Here is a 16,014-nt window from a genome sequence, read left to right as displayed (position 1 = left end):
GCTGGACATTGGGAGGAATGCTGTCGTTGCAAAGCATGTGTAAGTCATGCTATGCACACAGGGTGAAAAAGTCACCATTGCTCAACCAACGTATTCTGCTGATAGCAGTGGAGGTGGAGTTGCAGAGACAGCATGTTCATTTCTGCTTTGCCTTTGCAAGTTGGGCCTTCTGCATTGTGGTTATGCATCCTATAATTTGCTGTTGTTGCACATTGTGGCTGCGCACATCCTATATTGTGCATTGTACAATTGCCCTGAGTCCCAATTTTATGGAAAAGGTAGAATTTTTTTTTTAAAAAAACCCTTAATAATTAGAAAAATAAAGCAAAAAAGGAGCATTTGGTTTAATATTCTGATGCTTTTTCAACACCCTAAATGATCTAGTTTGCTAATGGGAATATTGAAACATTGGGTCAGCTTTGCAGTGTTGTTCCCCATCCTGAATGAGTTTCTTGTTTTTGCTTGAACCCTTTCAGCTGTGAAGGAGGCAGCCGTGCAGCGGAAACACAACCTGTATCGTGACAGCATTGTGATGCACAACAGCGACCCCAACCTGCACTTGCTGGGCGAGGGGACGCCCATCAACTGGGGGGAGGAATTTGGCAGCCAGGAAGAATCCGATCCAGCGGATGAGAAGCAGCGCCGGGCTAAGCAAGTGGTGTCAGTCATCCACACAGACGAAGGGACCCCATCCTATGATGTCACTTCCTTGGAAGCCTCACCAGATGCGACAGAGCCAGAGGAATCCGAAGGTGGCCCAACACCAACGCAGGGTTCCCCCAGCAGCCTGAAAGAGTTGCGTACAATGTTGGTGAAGGAATTCCACGTGGAATCCCCGGTTGCTGTTGGTGGAAAGGCCGAGGAACCCCTAAGCAATGGCACCATTATCCAAGAGAGCAAAGGAATTGCAGAGCACAGGGAGGAGGAGAAAGAAAAGGAAGCTGCTCCGGTGATAGAAGAACATCTGCCAGAAGATTCTGCTGAATGCCAGAGAAATGTACAAGAAGCCAAGGATGCCACACCGGCAGATGAATCACCTTCCCCAGCTGTTGACAGGGGATCCCAAGGGAACCACCGTGAACCCGGTGATAAGGAGACAGGAGAGGTGGCAACTCAGGTCCAGGAGGTGAAAGCAGAGCCATCCTTGGAGAACAGCCCTGGAGTCACAGACAACAGCGAGGGGACGCAGACTCAGTTCTAGGAATCGTGACCTTCGCTGGCTTACGAGAGAGGTTTTCTCTCGACCACGTAAACACCAAGGGAGGCAGGAACTCTGCAAAACAGGGGTGGGAGGTGGAGAGGATATAGAGACCACCTAGGCTGGTCCAGTAACACCCTTACCTTTGTATGTGCTCAATCCCAATGGAAGAGGTTGCCTCTTTTATTTGATTTGGGGGGGGGGGGGGTGAGAATGAACCGGCTGCCTCTCAGAAGCAGGGTTGAGCTTTCTGGGCCACGTAGCCGCAATGTGGATTCGTTCCCCCAGTCCCCTTTCTGTGCACCTTTTCTCTCTCTGTCTTTCACAATGGGAGTGTTTTGGGTGTGGGTGTTGGCTCTCCTCCACCTGTTTCTACTGAAAAGACACTTTATCGGGGATGCTAAGAAATGCCTGGAGCAGCGAAACAAAGAATGGCAGCTGGAATCTGTACGGCAAATGCTTTCCCCATATCTGTTCTGAGCTGTCCCCTAACTTGGTTATTTGTTGAAGCTCCCCTAGATGCCTTCTCCCTCCTCCAAGATGTTTTCTTTACCCCATAGATGTGAGTCTGACTTCTTTTTTGTTTTTGTTAATCTGTTGGGTGTCTCCTTCCCCCATCTCCACTTTAACAATTACAGGGTGGCTGATTTTGTCCGGTCTACCCTTCCTTGGGCTTGTGGCGAGATGTGTTCCCATCTCAGATCCCCACCAAGTCTTAACATTGCTTCAATGGGTTTGACATGGCAAGGAGAGCAGCTGTTCTTTCCCTGTCTCCCGGTCCTCTTCCAGAATTGTGGAGTGAGTCCATGAGTTCCAATTGCAGGATCCTGTAGGTGAAGCATGAGCATGAGTCTTGGCTTGAGAATGGAAGTGTATAAGAACTAGTTTTGGAAGGTCTATCTAGAAGCTGTTTTGGCGCAGAGCAATATTTGTATCTGTCTGCGAGCAAGTGGACAAATAGTTTCTATCACTGTTGTAGTTGCAGCATAGATAACACTCTCAGTGAGCTAGGATGGGAATCAAGGCCCTCCAAAGTTGTTGGACTGAAACTCCCTACCTAGCATGGCCCCTGGGGAGGAATGCTGGGAGTTGCAGTCCAGAAACATCTGGAAGGCCTTCAGGCATCCAGGCCTTGTGTTACTGTCCACCAACATGCGCCTGTTTTTAATGGCTGAAAAGATTAACAGACTGGAAAACTTAAATGTCATGTATGTGTGTGTATGGACATCCATATGTATGTAGAGTTAAGTAAAAAGCTATGGTCATGGTGGGATTGAGTATCTTTCATGATGCATGTTGCAGGGACATTTTTGATTTGGGAACAGACCCTGTTAGACAGGAAAATCCTATAGATGGGTGTTACGTACCTGAGGAAGACTTGATAGGGGAAATGGCCAATGATCTCGACTCCACACTTCTTCCTACCTGGAGTTGTAACATTCCAATTTCCATGTCCGTGTTCCATATTTTTTGATAGTTTCTGTTAAATGATGGGGGAAAATTTGCCCTTTTGGGCTCATCGTGTTTGTTTCAAAAGTGCCTTATTGTTTTGGATCCAAAGCCTGCCTTTTCCTGTCTCTCTCCGAGATAGTTTATTGCAGATCTTATACCAAATGTTTAAGAAAGAAATGTGCTTATATATATATATTAATAATAAAATCCAGCTTTATTTAATGCCAGCACGACCCGTCTCATCCTTAGCACAATGTGGACTCTCTCATAACCCAAGTTGGTTGACGTGACTCCCATGGAGAAGGTGATGTGAAGATCACCTGTTGTTGTTGTCGTTGTGTACCTCCAAGTCAACCATGCAACCTCTTAGTTCTCCAAGTGAATTACAACAACGCCAAGGTGGAAGACAACCACTACCTCTCTGCACTCCTCTGGTGGGTCACACTGTCACATTTCAACATGTCACTTCTGGTGGCCATTTGGGGCAATTTTTTGGACTTCTAGGGGGTTTGAAGAAGGTAAACCTCCTGTCTGGGGTCATTTGGGATGAAAGATAACCTGAAAATTGGTGTAAAATATTAAAATTTGGGGTTTAAAGCTTGCAGTTTGGAGAGCTTTGGGCACTGCACCTTACAGTCCCAAAGCTACACTTTGTCCAAGCCTGGTATTCAAGGCGGCTAACTTTGGAAACAACTGGTTAAGAATTAATGCACTGGCCCCTGGTTTTCTTTGTATTTTTCAGCCACTCTTTAAAATTGCCTCATTTCAATAATTTACATAATTAGTAAATGTTTTAAAATTTAAGAATGGTTCTGTTGTTGTTGTTGCATGCTCTCAAGTCATTTCTGATTTATGGTGACCCCATCATCAGGTTTTCTTAGCAAGTTTCTTCAGAGGGGGTTTGCCATTGCCAACCTCTGAGGCTGAGAGAACGTGACTTGCCCAAGGTCACCCAGTAGTTTTCATGGATTCGAACCCTGATCTCCAGAGTCGTAGTCCAGTGTTCAAACCACTACACCACACTGGCTCCAATGTTTAAAACAAGACATTTTTTAAATTTCCTGCATCCAGTTAACATTAGTAAACTGGTAGTCTTAAGGGTTTAACACTTAAGCTGTGGCTGGAACAGGCTGTAGGTAGGAGTTGTAGTTTAAGACCCAGCACACAACAACAGCAACCACACATAGACATGGACAGATACATTGCCTGAGATCTTGGAGAATCGCAGCTGGTCACACCAGACAATGTGTGGTTCGGTGGACCTGTGATCTGACTTGGTGTGCAAACCAGCTTCCCTGACAACTACAAATACATAGAGACAGACTTTAGAAATCTGTTCGAAGGCACTTGAGGATCTTTTGAAAACAAATCTGGAAGCAAATAACGCTGTTTGAAAACAGGGCAAAAAACCAGACATCGGCAGTCTTATGCAGGTGGAGCTCAGAGATCAAATTAGGTGGAAAGAAAGACTTGCAACCACCACTGAGATGACTTCCATATCCCAGTAACTGGCCTGTCCTTGTTGGATCAGTTCCTGATACACCGACAGTTCCTGATACACCCAGTTGAGTTTTCACCAGAGTAGACCATGGCGCTGCTATCGGACTCTGAGCAGCGGATATGCGACATAGTACCCGACGGCCGAGCCTACTATCACACCCAGGAAGATCCACGAGTTGTAGGACATCACAGCCAACATCACCAGGTATCCAAGGACCACCTGCACCACATGGATGAAGGTCTGGGCCACATGCCAAGGCAATTGGCTTTTGCAAAAAGAAAAAGAAGGTTAGACCAAATGATGGGGGTCTGATTTGGAAACATACATATCACATTTGCTAGTTTAACAGCTTTAGGCTCCAAACCTAGAAATGCTGGAATGGGCAAGTCTCCCTCTCCTTCTGTTTCTAGCCCTTGGCTTCTTTCTTTCTTGCATTCCATCCTTCCAGATTTCCACATCAAAATTAGTTTAACTTCTAAAGTTAATAAGCAAGGTCTGAAAATCAATGGCAGAGTGTGGCACGGTTCTCATCCATGATTCTGGCAAATCAATCTAAAAAAAATCTAGACTGTGAAATCCCAATGGGGTCCTGCTTCTGATTGTCAGTTTCATTTGCTGCCAGGAGAAGTGGAAATGCCATCTTCCTTGCACCTTGATAGGTGGCTCATTGTGCCTGCTAGTGTTTAGATGGGCTTTGGGCCAAAGATGCTCCCTTTTTGCACATTCATAACTAAATTGTTGATATCAGGGAACAACTTTTTTCATCAAGGAGAAACTGATGAGGCCAAGTAAAACTCTTTTAGGAAGAAATTCTGCAGTATGGGAGCTACTACTTAGAAGATGGTTACTGAATTTGCTAATGAGTCTTTGGAGAGATGAAGGACAGTCCCTCCTCCCCCCGTCATTCTGCCCCCTTTTTCTTACATTTTTGGAATGCTGGTTAGGTGGGTTGTGCCCGTGTTAATAGATCCCCTCTCTGGTTCTCCTAAAGTCTCCTGGCTGATGCTGGGGGGGATGATAGGCATTGTGCGCTGAATCAGTTTCACCTTGCCCACCTTGATGGCTTCATACAACACTGCGAGCAGCATGATGACCACAACCGAGAGGACCATCCCTGTCAAAAGAAGGAGAGTTACATTCATGGAAGAGTATGGCTGTTATCTCTTACCTCCCTGACTGAGTATGGTCTGTTGAGAATTTCAGCCTGCAATGGGATTCCTACAAGTCTTAGTTTTGGGGTGTGGGAAGCGGTTTTCAAAAGGTACCAGTGTAGTGCCCCAAGCAGATTCCACCCTAAAAGACTGATAGTTTTGTTGGCAGTTTCGAGATCGGTGGGATGGCAATCCCCAGGGATACAAACTTGAGTCAACTGACTTGGATTCAAGTCACTTCTGTGACTTGACTCGGCAATAAATGAAGCACTGAACTTGCATATTTTCAGTGATCGACTTGCTGGTGTCATCCACTTCAAGCAACAGGCAAGGACCAATACCAGAGCATGGGGTACATTTCTTGGAGGGGAATAGCAAATGCATTAAGCAATGGGCTTGAGGTGGAAAGGTCCTTCTAAAACCTTTTAAAAGCTTTAGCCCCTACCTCAAGTCTGTTGCTTAAGGCCTTTGCTGTTCCCCTCCAAGAAATGCAGCCTGACTCTTTCTTTTCCAGTTAAAGTTGGTTCTTAGCAGGGCTGTCTTTAGGATGGAAAATGGAAGCAGAAGGCCAGGGTGCTTCTCCATTGAATGTCTAGGGGGACAAGTAACATTTTCTTGGGGTTATTCTTTTTAGAAGATAAAGTTCTTAATGAGATTACAGAATGCCACACATTAGGGGTAGTTTTTGGTCACTTAAGGCGTGCACCTTCCAATCTCTGTATATTTATAAAGACCAAAACAACGGGCAGACTGGGTTGGAAGGTTGTTGTTCCCTCACCCAGCATGTGTACCTGACCTTTCCATTTTGGACTCAGCAAAGATTACGAAGTCAAGCATTCAAAGGAGAGCTGTTATCTCGAAAGAGCTCAGGTACCGGACTAAACAGAGCCATCTTTCATAACCGTTCTCTATCTTCTCTCCCGCTAAGGTTTCCTATAATCTCCTCAGTCTTCTAGTATCTCTCTAATTTGGCTCGGCAGCATATATTTTTACTTAGATAAGACTGTTTTGTTTTCCTACCTGCTGGGCTGTGGACGTTCCAGAAGTCAAACAGAAGGACCACTTTGTCCGAGAAATAAAAATGCATCTGCAGCAGATGGGCAAAGGATTTGTGGCAGGAGAGAGAGAAAGAACAAAATATTGGTACTGGCAGGACTTCATGGCCATAACAATGCATTCTTCCCCCCCCCCCCCTATTACTATATAGTGGAACCTGAGAACCACGGCGGTGTACTGGTTTGGGTATTGGACAAGGACTCCAGGAGGCCAGGGTTTGAATCCACGCTCAAACATAGAAATCCACTGGGTGATCTTGGTCAAGTCACACTCTCTCAGCTTCAGAGAAAGGCAAAGGAAAACATCATCTGAACAAATCTTCCTTATAACAGGGTAGTCAGTGTGGCATAGTGGTTTGAGTGTTGGACTATGACTTACAAGACCACCGTTGGAGTCTCTGATCAGGGTTTGCTTCCAGGATCCCGCTTGGAAAACAAAACCCATGGATGCCATTATATACAGTGGCATAGTAAAATGGTGTCCCTTAGATAAAATGGCAAAATCAAGGTTTGACTTTGGGAGGGGGAGGAATATGTTTGAACCATGGTTGGTTGAATTTGTGGATATGGAGGGCCAACTGTAATAAACTCCAGGACGGGTGGTTCATGGTCCCTGCGAGCCTTGGTCACAAAAACATTTGCAACTGGTTCACATCCTGCCAGTGGCAGTTGGCACACGACTGGTGACCTGTGTCAGTGGGTTGGTGAGGCCACTCTGGACTTTAGATAGCTCATAAGGAGCTATCCAAGGTGTTGCATAACCATCCCACCATGACTTGAGCACCATGGATAGCTCCTAAAGTCTGAACTAATTCACCCGAAGTGAATTCATGGTCCCTATTGACATTGGAACCACTGCTTGAGCAAGGATGTGTAACATCTGGCCCTTTACAGGATGTTTTAGAAGTAACTCCCATCATCCAACATGTCAATGTTGGCTAAGGCAGAAAGGAATTGTTGGCCAAGATCTAGTGGGCCACTCATTCCCCACTTCTGCACATAGGTCTACCAAGCTGTGTCCATGATCTATCCCACATCTGTAGGGATACAGATGTAAAATATTCCTGGGGGAGAGATAGTGGGAAAGTTACCTGCCCAAGATGCTAGCAAGCCTTTCTCTATTCTCAGGGGGATGCTCTGCATAAGACAGACCATTGGTTTGTTCCTGTGTGAGGAAAGAATTGGATCACGTGTTGTTTTCCTCCCATTGAAGCCTATGATTATTTGCTGCCTTAATCTGTCTAATTGATGCCTTCTGTTCAGCTTAACGTTGGCACTCCAAAGCAAGATGGTAAACAGGATTGGCATCTTTCAAATCCCTGGTTTGCAAGGTCAATACTCGGTAGTACTTGTTTCTTTGGAGGATGGGGGAGGGTTGGATCTCCAAGTGGAAATTCTCCAAGTCTTACTGATTTACTCAAAATAAAAACCCCAAACTCACCAAAGAAAGATTCTCAGCTGTTTGGTTTTAATGTGAGACTAAATGCGACCTATTGAACGGCTGGTTCCCAGAACTGAGGTGTGCATTATGTTCAAAATCCAACAACAAAGGTCTAAATCTTCCCTTCGCAGAATCCATGCTAGGCAAAGTGGTGGCTCATGGATCAGCCCTGATCCATGAACCATCAGGTGCCAGTCACTGGAGTTCCTGTTTTAAAGAAACAATTGCAGCCAATGGGCACAAATCTCTCAGCCTCGGAGAAGGCAAGGGCAAGGCCCCTCTGAACAAACCGTGCCAAGGAAACCTAGGACAGATCCGCCATAAGTTGGGAAGGACCTGAAGGCACAGAACAACAAGGATGCAGCTGGAAGCCAAACAGGTGCAACTCCCACAAGACTAGGCTTGCCCAGGTGTGGTTCCAAGTGAGTTGTTTGCTGGGAATGGGAAAACAAGAGGAGGGTTTTCAAGGCTCCAAGAAGGAAATGGAGGCAGCGCATTAGCTGGGTAATTAAATCAAAACACTTTGAGCAAAAGCAGTACAGAGAAAGAAGAAAAGATCATGCTGTCCTGTGTTTTAGCAGCTCCTTGGACCAAAGGGAAGACAGGCTTGACCCTATAAGATAACTTGTGCCAACCCTCTAGATCAGGGTTAGGTATCGTGGAGCCTTGCAGATGCTGCTGGATGGCAATGTCCCCGAGAAGCATCAAAGTACAAATCCCAGGGTCCCATAAGACGGAGCCATGGTAGTTAAAATGGGATCAAATTTCTATAACTGGTGTGGTGTAGATGCACTGCGGGTACTGCAATACTGTAGAAGTAATGCAGTTCAACACTTTTGCTGCCATGGCTCCATCCTACAGGGAATGGCAGTTGTGTGAGGCACCAGCTCTCTTGGGCAGAAAAGGCGAAAGCAGCTGTAAAACTACAAATCCCACGATTCCATAGGATGAAGCTACAGCACTTAAAAGTGCTATCAGATGGCATTTTTTTCTACAGTGTAGATGCACCCTGCATTGACCCACTTTGTCAGACTTATGTGGGAGCAGGTTTTGCAGAAACTCAAAGCATGACTTGTTTCCTTTTCGGATGTAAATGAAATCACCTTCTCTGTTTTGCTGAAAAGGAAAACCCCGCATCTGATGTGACTCAGTGGTGCTTGACAGAGGCAGTCAGGAGATCGACATATGCCCTTGCATTAGGCAACGGCTTTATCAGTTTTTAGTCCAGCTGTTTCCGATCCCCGACCCATTTATGAAGGATTGGGGAGATAGTACATTTCGATGGCAACTTGGTGGGTCGGATCCAAGCAAGGTTATGAGAACTTCAGTATGATTGTACAACCTTACAAAAGAATTCTGGTTTTAAATCTCATTGACTTCAATGAGATCTTTCTCACTTATGTTCAAGGAGAGCCAGGGTGGTGTAGTGGTTAGAGAAGGGGTCACCTATGACCCTTAACCCCTCCAGACCCTTCTTTTTCTGACCCACAAAGTGAATCTCCCTCTCCTGGAGCCCTTCAAGAATGACAATTTCCCTTTTAAAATGTTTAACTATTATACAGCAGCATGGAATAGTGGATTGAACATTGGTTTAAGACTCTGGAGACCAGGGTTCAATTCCCAGCTCAGCCAGGAATATCAGTGGGTGATCTTGGGCAAGTCACACTCTCTCAGCCTTGGAGGAGAAATGTGCCATGATAGGGTTGCCATAAGTCAAAAATGACTTGAAGGCACACGACGACAGCATCAAATACCCCACTTTTTCAAAACTGTAAGTTTTTCTGGCCACTTCTGAGTTTGAATATTATTTCCTCATTATTATTATTATTATCATCATCTGTTTAGTCCATGGTGGAGTTGCTCACCCTGGGACTGAGATTTGGGAGATCTAGACACCTAATTCTCCTTGAGCCGTGAGAACGCACCAGATGCAGGGTGACCAGACGTCCTCCTTTTCCAGGACCTGTCCTCCCTTTCAGCCTTCTGTCCAGGAGGAATTCCACAATGTCCTCCATTTGGAACATGACTAAGAAGCATGAACTGATATTACAGAAGTTTTTAGCTTTGAGTTGGGCATGTGCTACAATTTGTCTCAAAGGTCCTACATTTTGTGGTGCCTGGTCCTCCTTTGCGGCTAGGACATCTGGTCACCCTGATCTTGGACAAGTCTCTCTCTCTCTCTCAGCCTTATGCACCTCAGTGATATAGCTATGGGGTTGGTATCCCTATATTGGGATAGACCCAAAATCTAAAGCAGTGGTGCCCAAACTTTGGTCCTTTTGGGCCCCAGCTTCCAGAATCCCTGACCATTGGACAAGATGGCTGATGCTTCTGGGAGCTGAAGTCCAAAATGTCCTGGAGAACCCAAAATTTGGGATCCACTGATCTAAAGGAAGAGCTACCTTTATAGAGAGAGAGTGGGGTTATATATCAAGACAGAGGGGATTCCCTGGAATATGGTTCCCAAAACTGGATCAGCCTCTTGGAGAAGAAGAGAGGTAAGACTGAGAGCATTTCCCATTCCACCACCAACTTGCTGCCCAGCTCTTTGCCTTTCGCTTGTAAACAAACAGGAGCAACCCTTTAAAGAATCGGAAAGAACAGACTTACTGGCATCATTTTTGTCCTTTCTTTTTAGCCTTTTGGGAAACTGTTGCGCCAAGCTTGCAAAGTTGCTCTCCTTCCTTCCTTTCTTCCTAATCTGGTAACGCCTTTTGCAAAAAGCGACACAGGGCTGCTCTGCTTAAAAAGATCATGGCTTTTTTTTTTTTGGTTGCAAAGAATCACGTGGTGGATGGAGGCGCAGGGCATCCTGGGATTTGTAGTCTCTGCCTCTGGGCTCTCTGAGAGTCTGCTTTTTCTCCATCCTCCTGCATCAATGTTTAAAGATTTTGGTCCAGAGGTGCCAGTGCATGGGAAGGTTTCCTTAACGATGGCAATGGCAATTCCTTATGTATTATTATTATTATTATTATTGGACCACAGTATCCAGAATCCCCAGTTGATATGGCCAGGGGCTACTTTGGCAGGGGATTTTGGGCCCTGTAGTGTTGTTCTTGTGTGCCTTCAAATCATTTTCCAACTTATGGAGACCATATCATGGAGTTTCCTTGGCATTTCTTTTATTTGATGGGATTTCTGTCCCATGTTTTCCCAAACTGAGATTCAAGGTGGTGGTTGTTGTTGTTGTTGGGGACTTGAAGCCACACAACAATAACAACAACAACCACTTCAGTGTGCATGCAGGGAATCTCTGCAGAATGATCTTTCATGGCCAGCTTCACCCCTCGAAAGGTGGTCTTTTGCACAACTAGGTGCAGGAACAGATCTCTTCTTCTTTTGCGTCTTCGTCTACTATATGTTTTTTCACGCACATGTCACACGTTCTCCTTCTTCAGGCTTCCAACGTTGTGCAGATACTAGGCCACTAAGGGGGTGGCAGCTATTTCTGACTGATCCGCAGGAGGGTGTTTGTTTCAGGGGGTTGAAGTGTGCAGAGGGAGTTGGTTAGCGCTGGAAATCCATCTGTGCGGCAAGGAAGAATGCTGTAAGTAGGGTTGCCATAACTGTCAACCTCCAAATGTAGGACAAAATTTAGCCCCAAATGTAGGACATATTTTTAAATGGAGGACATGCAAACAAATAAAAAAATTAATAATTTAAAAAACAGTTAATATAAACGCATGTTTCTTTTGGCATTATTCCTAGACAGATGGCAGAAATGTACTTCCCTTTCTGGCCAAACACCCCCCCAATTCCAAAACACACACAACAGCACATTTGGGCATTTGACATGGCTTTATCTAAAATGGCCTCTTGCATGTTTCAGAGGCTTATTGCATAACCAAACCCTTTGGGTTTCATACTGAACATGGGTTAACATGGCTATGCATAATGAACATGTCCAGGTGGTTTCACAAGAAGCGGATTTGCCCTCGGTTTCAGGTTTCTTGCACTAACTGTACTTCTCAGAAGTGTGTACTTCGTCAAGGCACTTTGGTTTTTTTCACTGCGCATGAGTTTGTAAAAATCAGAGCAACTTACATTGGCCATGAATTAGAGGCTTGCTGAGATCAATATCACCACCATCATCATTGTCATATATACACACAGAGACACATATACATACACATACATATATATAATATTATACAGTGTATATATATATATATATATATATATATATTGGTTAAAAAGACTTGTATAAACAGGATTGGTGACTTGAATGTCTGTGTTAGGGGTCTTGGAGGACAGTTCCCATCATCCTCACAAGGCACAGCATGTTGGGGGGGGGGTCTGATGGAAAGCCACAGCATGTGGGGAGGTCTTGGAGGACACTTCCCATCATCCCCAGACCAGTTGAGGTTGGGGGAGTTCTCCCTGCAGCCTGTTTGGGCCCTTGGCCCCCTCAAGCCCCTATCTGGAAATTCCCAGAATCCTTGAGCCCTTCAGGGCCAGGGCCATGTAGTTTGGTTGGGGGTGATGGGAACTGTGGTCCCAAGCTCAGTCGCTTCACTCGCTAAGGGCGCCACCCCTTTCCCTGTTGTCCTGGGGCGCCCTCTGGCGGCAGCAGAAAGGGTGGCTTCTCCCCTCGAGGCTTCCCATCATCCTCATAAGGCACAGCATATGTGTGTGTGTGTGGGGGGGGTGGTCTTGGAGGACACTTCCCATCATTCTCACAAGGCACAGAAGTTGTCGAAAGTAAAAAGCTGTCATTTTTGTCCACTTTCCATTCAGTTTCTTTTTTGCTGTTTGGGAGAAATGTCATCCGAAAGGCTGGCAAGGCCAAGGGCAGAGCTGAGAAGGAAGGATCCCCCAAAAGGATGGCACACTGAACCAAACTCATGGCAGGACCATTTATTTCAAGGGTATTTCAAGGCTTCAAGTATTCAAGAATACCTTTCCTTCCTTCCTTCCCTTTGTCATGGGACACGAAGTGGCTGAAAGCAACCCTGAGCTGCATCCTCCTTGGTGGCAGTTTAGAACACTCCATGCTCAGCATTCTTCAGTGGATGATGGTGTCCATGTATTATCTTCTAGGTTGAGAACCTGTGGTCTTAAGGCCTTCAGTCTGTGGGGTCAAGGGAGAAATTATGGGCCTTCAGACCACTGGCATCATGGGATATTGACCACCAAAGATGTCAAGCAGACAAAACAAAGGACAGCTCAATACTGCAGGAGCTGTCCGACTCTGAAATAGACTGCTTTGGAGGGTGGAAGACTCTCCATCTTTGGTGGTCTTGAAACTGAGGCTGGATGGGCGTCTTTCAGGAGCGCTTTAGTTCACAGAATCATTGAGTTGGAAGAGACCCCAAGGGCCATCTGGTCCATGCAGGAACTCACAATCAAAGCATCTCCAACAGAGGGCCATCCATGTGCTGGCCATGTGCCGTAATAAATTATTCGACGGCCATCCAGCCTCTGTTTAAAGACTTCCGAAGAAGGAGAGTCCACCACTTTCCATGGAAGTGTGTTCCATTGTCAAACATGGAGTCTCTTTGTGTAATCTTACACCGCTGAGAGTCTGAATCAACTTCAGTGATTCCCATACTTTGGTCCTCTGGGGAGTTTTGGACTTCGGCTCCCAGAAGCCTTTGCCAACTTGGCCAAACGAAGTCCAAAACCATCTGGAAGTCCAAAGGGTGGGAACCAGTGGACTCAATAGATGCTTGGGAACCTTTCCAACTCTAAGGGCCTGTGACTGGCCCACATAGGACCACAGGATTGCAGGGCCAGCCTTGGCCCTGGCTCTCTAACCACTGTGCTGGACTGCCTCTGGCCTTGAGGCACACGCCTCACACGTCTCCCTCCCCTGCTTGCCATTTCTCTTTGTCTGCTATCTTGCTCTCTGTTGTTGTTGCTTTTTTGCAGCTCCTCCGTCTCCTCCCCTTGGACAGAGCCAGCCCAGGAGGGACCCTGGGCGGAGGATGCTGAGCAGAGGCAAGGCGCTGATTGGCTGCCTGGGCCCGTGACGTCAGCCTCCCTTCATCTGCATCCGTGGCAGCATCATCAGCATCATCACAATCCGGCCACGCCTTGCCTGGACCGCCTCCCTCCCTCCCTCCCTCCCTCTCTGCAGTCAGCTGAGCAGCCCAGCCAAGAGGCAGGATTTGAACCCAGGACCGCAGCAGCCAAGGCACCAGAGGAGCCGCTTTGCTCCAGCTTTGCAACAAGAGCAACCTCAGCATCATGGCCCCTGCTGGATTGAAAGCAGTGGTGGGAGAGAGTAAGCCTCCAGTCCTCCTTTCTTCCTTTTCCTTTCCTTTCCTCTCCTCTCCTCTCTTAATATGGGGGTGATGGGGGTACCTTTTCTTTTTCCTCCTCTATTTTCTGGGATTACAAGCCTTCAAACAAGGCTTTTTGGGGTGGCTTTGCCTTTGTGCAAATCTGTGCCATCCCTGATGCTTCCAATGCCTTCCATTTTTATTTTGCAATAGAAAGTGAGAGAGAGTGAATCTCCAATCTCTCCCTTTCTCCCCTTTCCCTCTCCTTTATTCATTGAATGGACATTCAAGGTGTGCAGGGGTTCCCTTTCCATTTTCTCCCTGAGATCTGGGCTTGGATTATAAGGCTTTAAATAAATAATGTTCCTTCAAATAAGGCTTCTTAAACATTTGCCGTTGCATTTGTGCAAAGCTATGGATGCTTGACATGGCAACCTCCATTTTCTCATTGAGATCTGGGCCTGGATTATAAGGAGAGGAAATGTTCCTTGAAATAATGCTTTTTCAAATTTGCCTTTGCATTATTATTATTATTATTATTATTGCAAATTAATTTCGATTTCTGCTGGTTGCCTTCCTGATGCGTCCCTCGATGCTTGCAGTGTGTCTTCTTAACACCTATGGTGGCTTTGAGATGGCAACCTCCATTTTCTCATTGAGATCTGGGCCTGGATTATAAAAAGAGGCTTTGGGGTGTCTGGACATTTTATAATAAAGATGGGGATAGAGGAGAAAAATTTTTGCTAGGGCAATAGACTTCATTTTTCCTTTTGCGTCTAAGAAGGAAGAAGGGTTTTAATTGCTGGCGTTGAATAAGATGATGAATAGGTTGGTTGGCTGGTTCATGGAATGAATTGGGAAAAGGGGGATCCCAATGGTGGAAGAAAAGGAGACATATATTTGTTTGAGCATCAGCCATTGTAGATGCAAAAGGAGGGGGATGAAGGGGAAGACAGCTTGCCTGAGGAGCAAATCCAAAGGCCGGGGGTGGAAATGCCAGCAATCCCTGATTATGTTGTTGCCCTTGTTGGCATTTTTCTGCAGTGTGCGTATGTATGTCTTGGAGGAGGAGGAGGAGAGAAACAGCCCTGGTTTTCCTTGACTCATAACCCACCCCCATCTCACGAACCTATTGTCTAGATTTCCAATATGATGGGGAGTTCTTCTCTCTGTGTGTGAGATAGAGAAGACAGTAATGTAGCCTTTCCACCATTTTCAGACAGTATGCGCACCCAATGGTTTGGCGTCTCTACGTAGGATAGCCATGCAGGGCTGGAAAGCCATCAGCCTGTGTGGGGACGCATGTACGCCGTGAAAGCGGGTGCCATCCTTTGACGTCTGAATGGTCTGCAAATAATAAATAGTCTGCAAATAATAGATGATAGGGTAATATGTATGTGTGCAATTAAAAAGCAAACCAACAACACTTCTCCCAAGTTTCTCCTGGATCCCAGAAGGATCTATCTATCTATCTATCTATCTATCTATCTATCTATCTATCGATCTGCTGATCTATCACTTATTTTATGTATTCAAATTCTGTTCGTTAATCACTGTGTGGATCTCAGGATGCAATTAATATCTATCTATCTATCTATCTATCTATCTATCTATCTATCTATCTACCACTTAGCTATCATCTATCTATCTATCATCTCTATCCAGCTGTCTGTCTGTTTTTGTCTATCTGTCTGTCTGCCTATCTATCATCTATCTATCAATCATCTAGCTATCTAGCTATCATCTCTATCCATCTGTCTGTCTATCTATCTCTACCTATCTATTACTTCTTCTATATATCCTAGTTCTGTTTGATAATCACTTTGTGTGGATCCCAGAAGGATGCAGTCAGCCACTCTCTCTCACACACAGATATGTTGCCTATTTTATATATTATAGCTCTGTTTGTTGCTCTCTGTGTGTCGTCTTTGTACGTTTACACACGCACACAGATTATATAAACACACATGCAGAGATACACATGTATAAACA

General features: G+C 45.6%; 3 protein-coding genes across 4 annotated transcripts in view; 2 read left to right on the top strand and 1 right to left on the bottom strand.

Annotated features, from left to right (window-relative positions):
* Positions 1-2,872, top strand: part of LOC149308018 (protein Niban 2-like) — a 51,420-nt gene extending 48,548 nt beyond the window's left edge. Inside the window, exon 14 of the mRNA XM_089534913.1 lies at positions 477-2,872. Within this exon, the coding sequence (XP_089391039.1) occupies positions 477-1,201 (725 nt within the window). The 3' untranslated portion in view covers positions 1,202-2,872. The remainder of the gene's footprint in view (positions 1-476) is intronic.
* SLC31A2 (solute carrier family 31 member 2) lies at positions 2,846-10,551 on the bottom strand. The gene is made up of 4 exons (XM_089534914.1): positions 10,409-10,551; positions 6,323-6,389; positions 5,076-5,265; positions 2,846-4,416 (listed from the first exon to the last, which is right to left on the bottom strand). The coding sequence occupies exons 1-4, from the start codon at positions 10,415-10,417 to the stop codon at positions 4,248-4,250; spliced, it is 435 nt and encodes a 144-aa protein (XP_089391040.1). The 5' UTR covers positions 10,418-10,551; the 3' UTR covers positions 2,846-4,247.
* A 3,310-nt stretch (positions 10,552-13,861) lies between these two features.
* LOC149308016 (syntaxin-binding protein 1) overlaps positions 13,862-16,014 on the top strand; it is a 35,828-nt gene continuing 33,675 nt past the window's right edge. For both annotated transcript variants that reach the window (XM_089534912.1, XM_089534911.1), the window contains exon 1: positions 13,862-14,024. In XM_089534912.1, the coding sequence (XP_089391038.1) occupies positions 13,988-14,024 (37 nt within the window). In that variant the 5' untranslated portion in view covers positions 13,862-13,987. The remainder of the gene's footprint in view (positions 14,025-16,014) is intronic.

The sequence above is a fragment of the Sceloporus occidentalis genome, unplaced genomic scaffold (genome assembly GCF_023333645.1).
Source record: "Sceloporus occidentalis isolate IW3139 unplaced genomic scaffold, rSceOcc1.0.p SCAF_8, whole genome shotgun sequence".
In the NCBI taxonomy this organism is placed as follows: Eukaryota; Metazoa; Chordata; class Lepidosauria; order Squamata; family Phrynosomatidae; genus Sceloporus; species Sceloporus occidentalis.
This window is presented reverse-complemented; position numbering and strand designations above follow the sequence as displayed.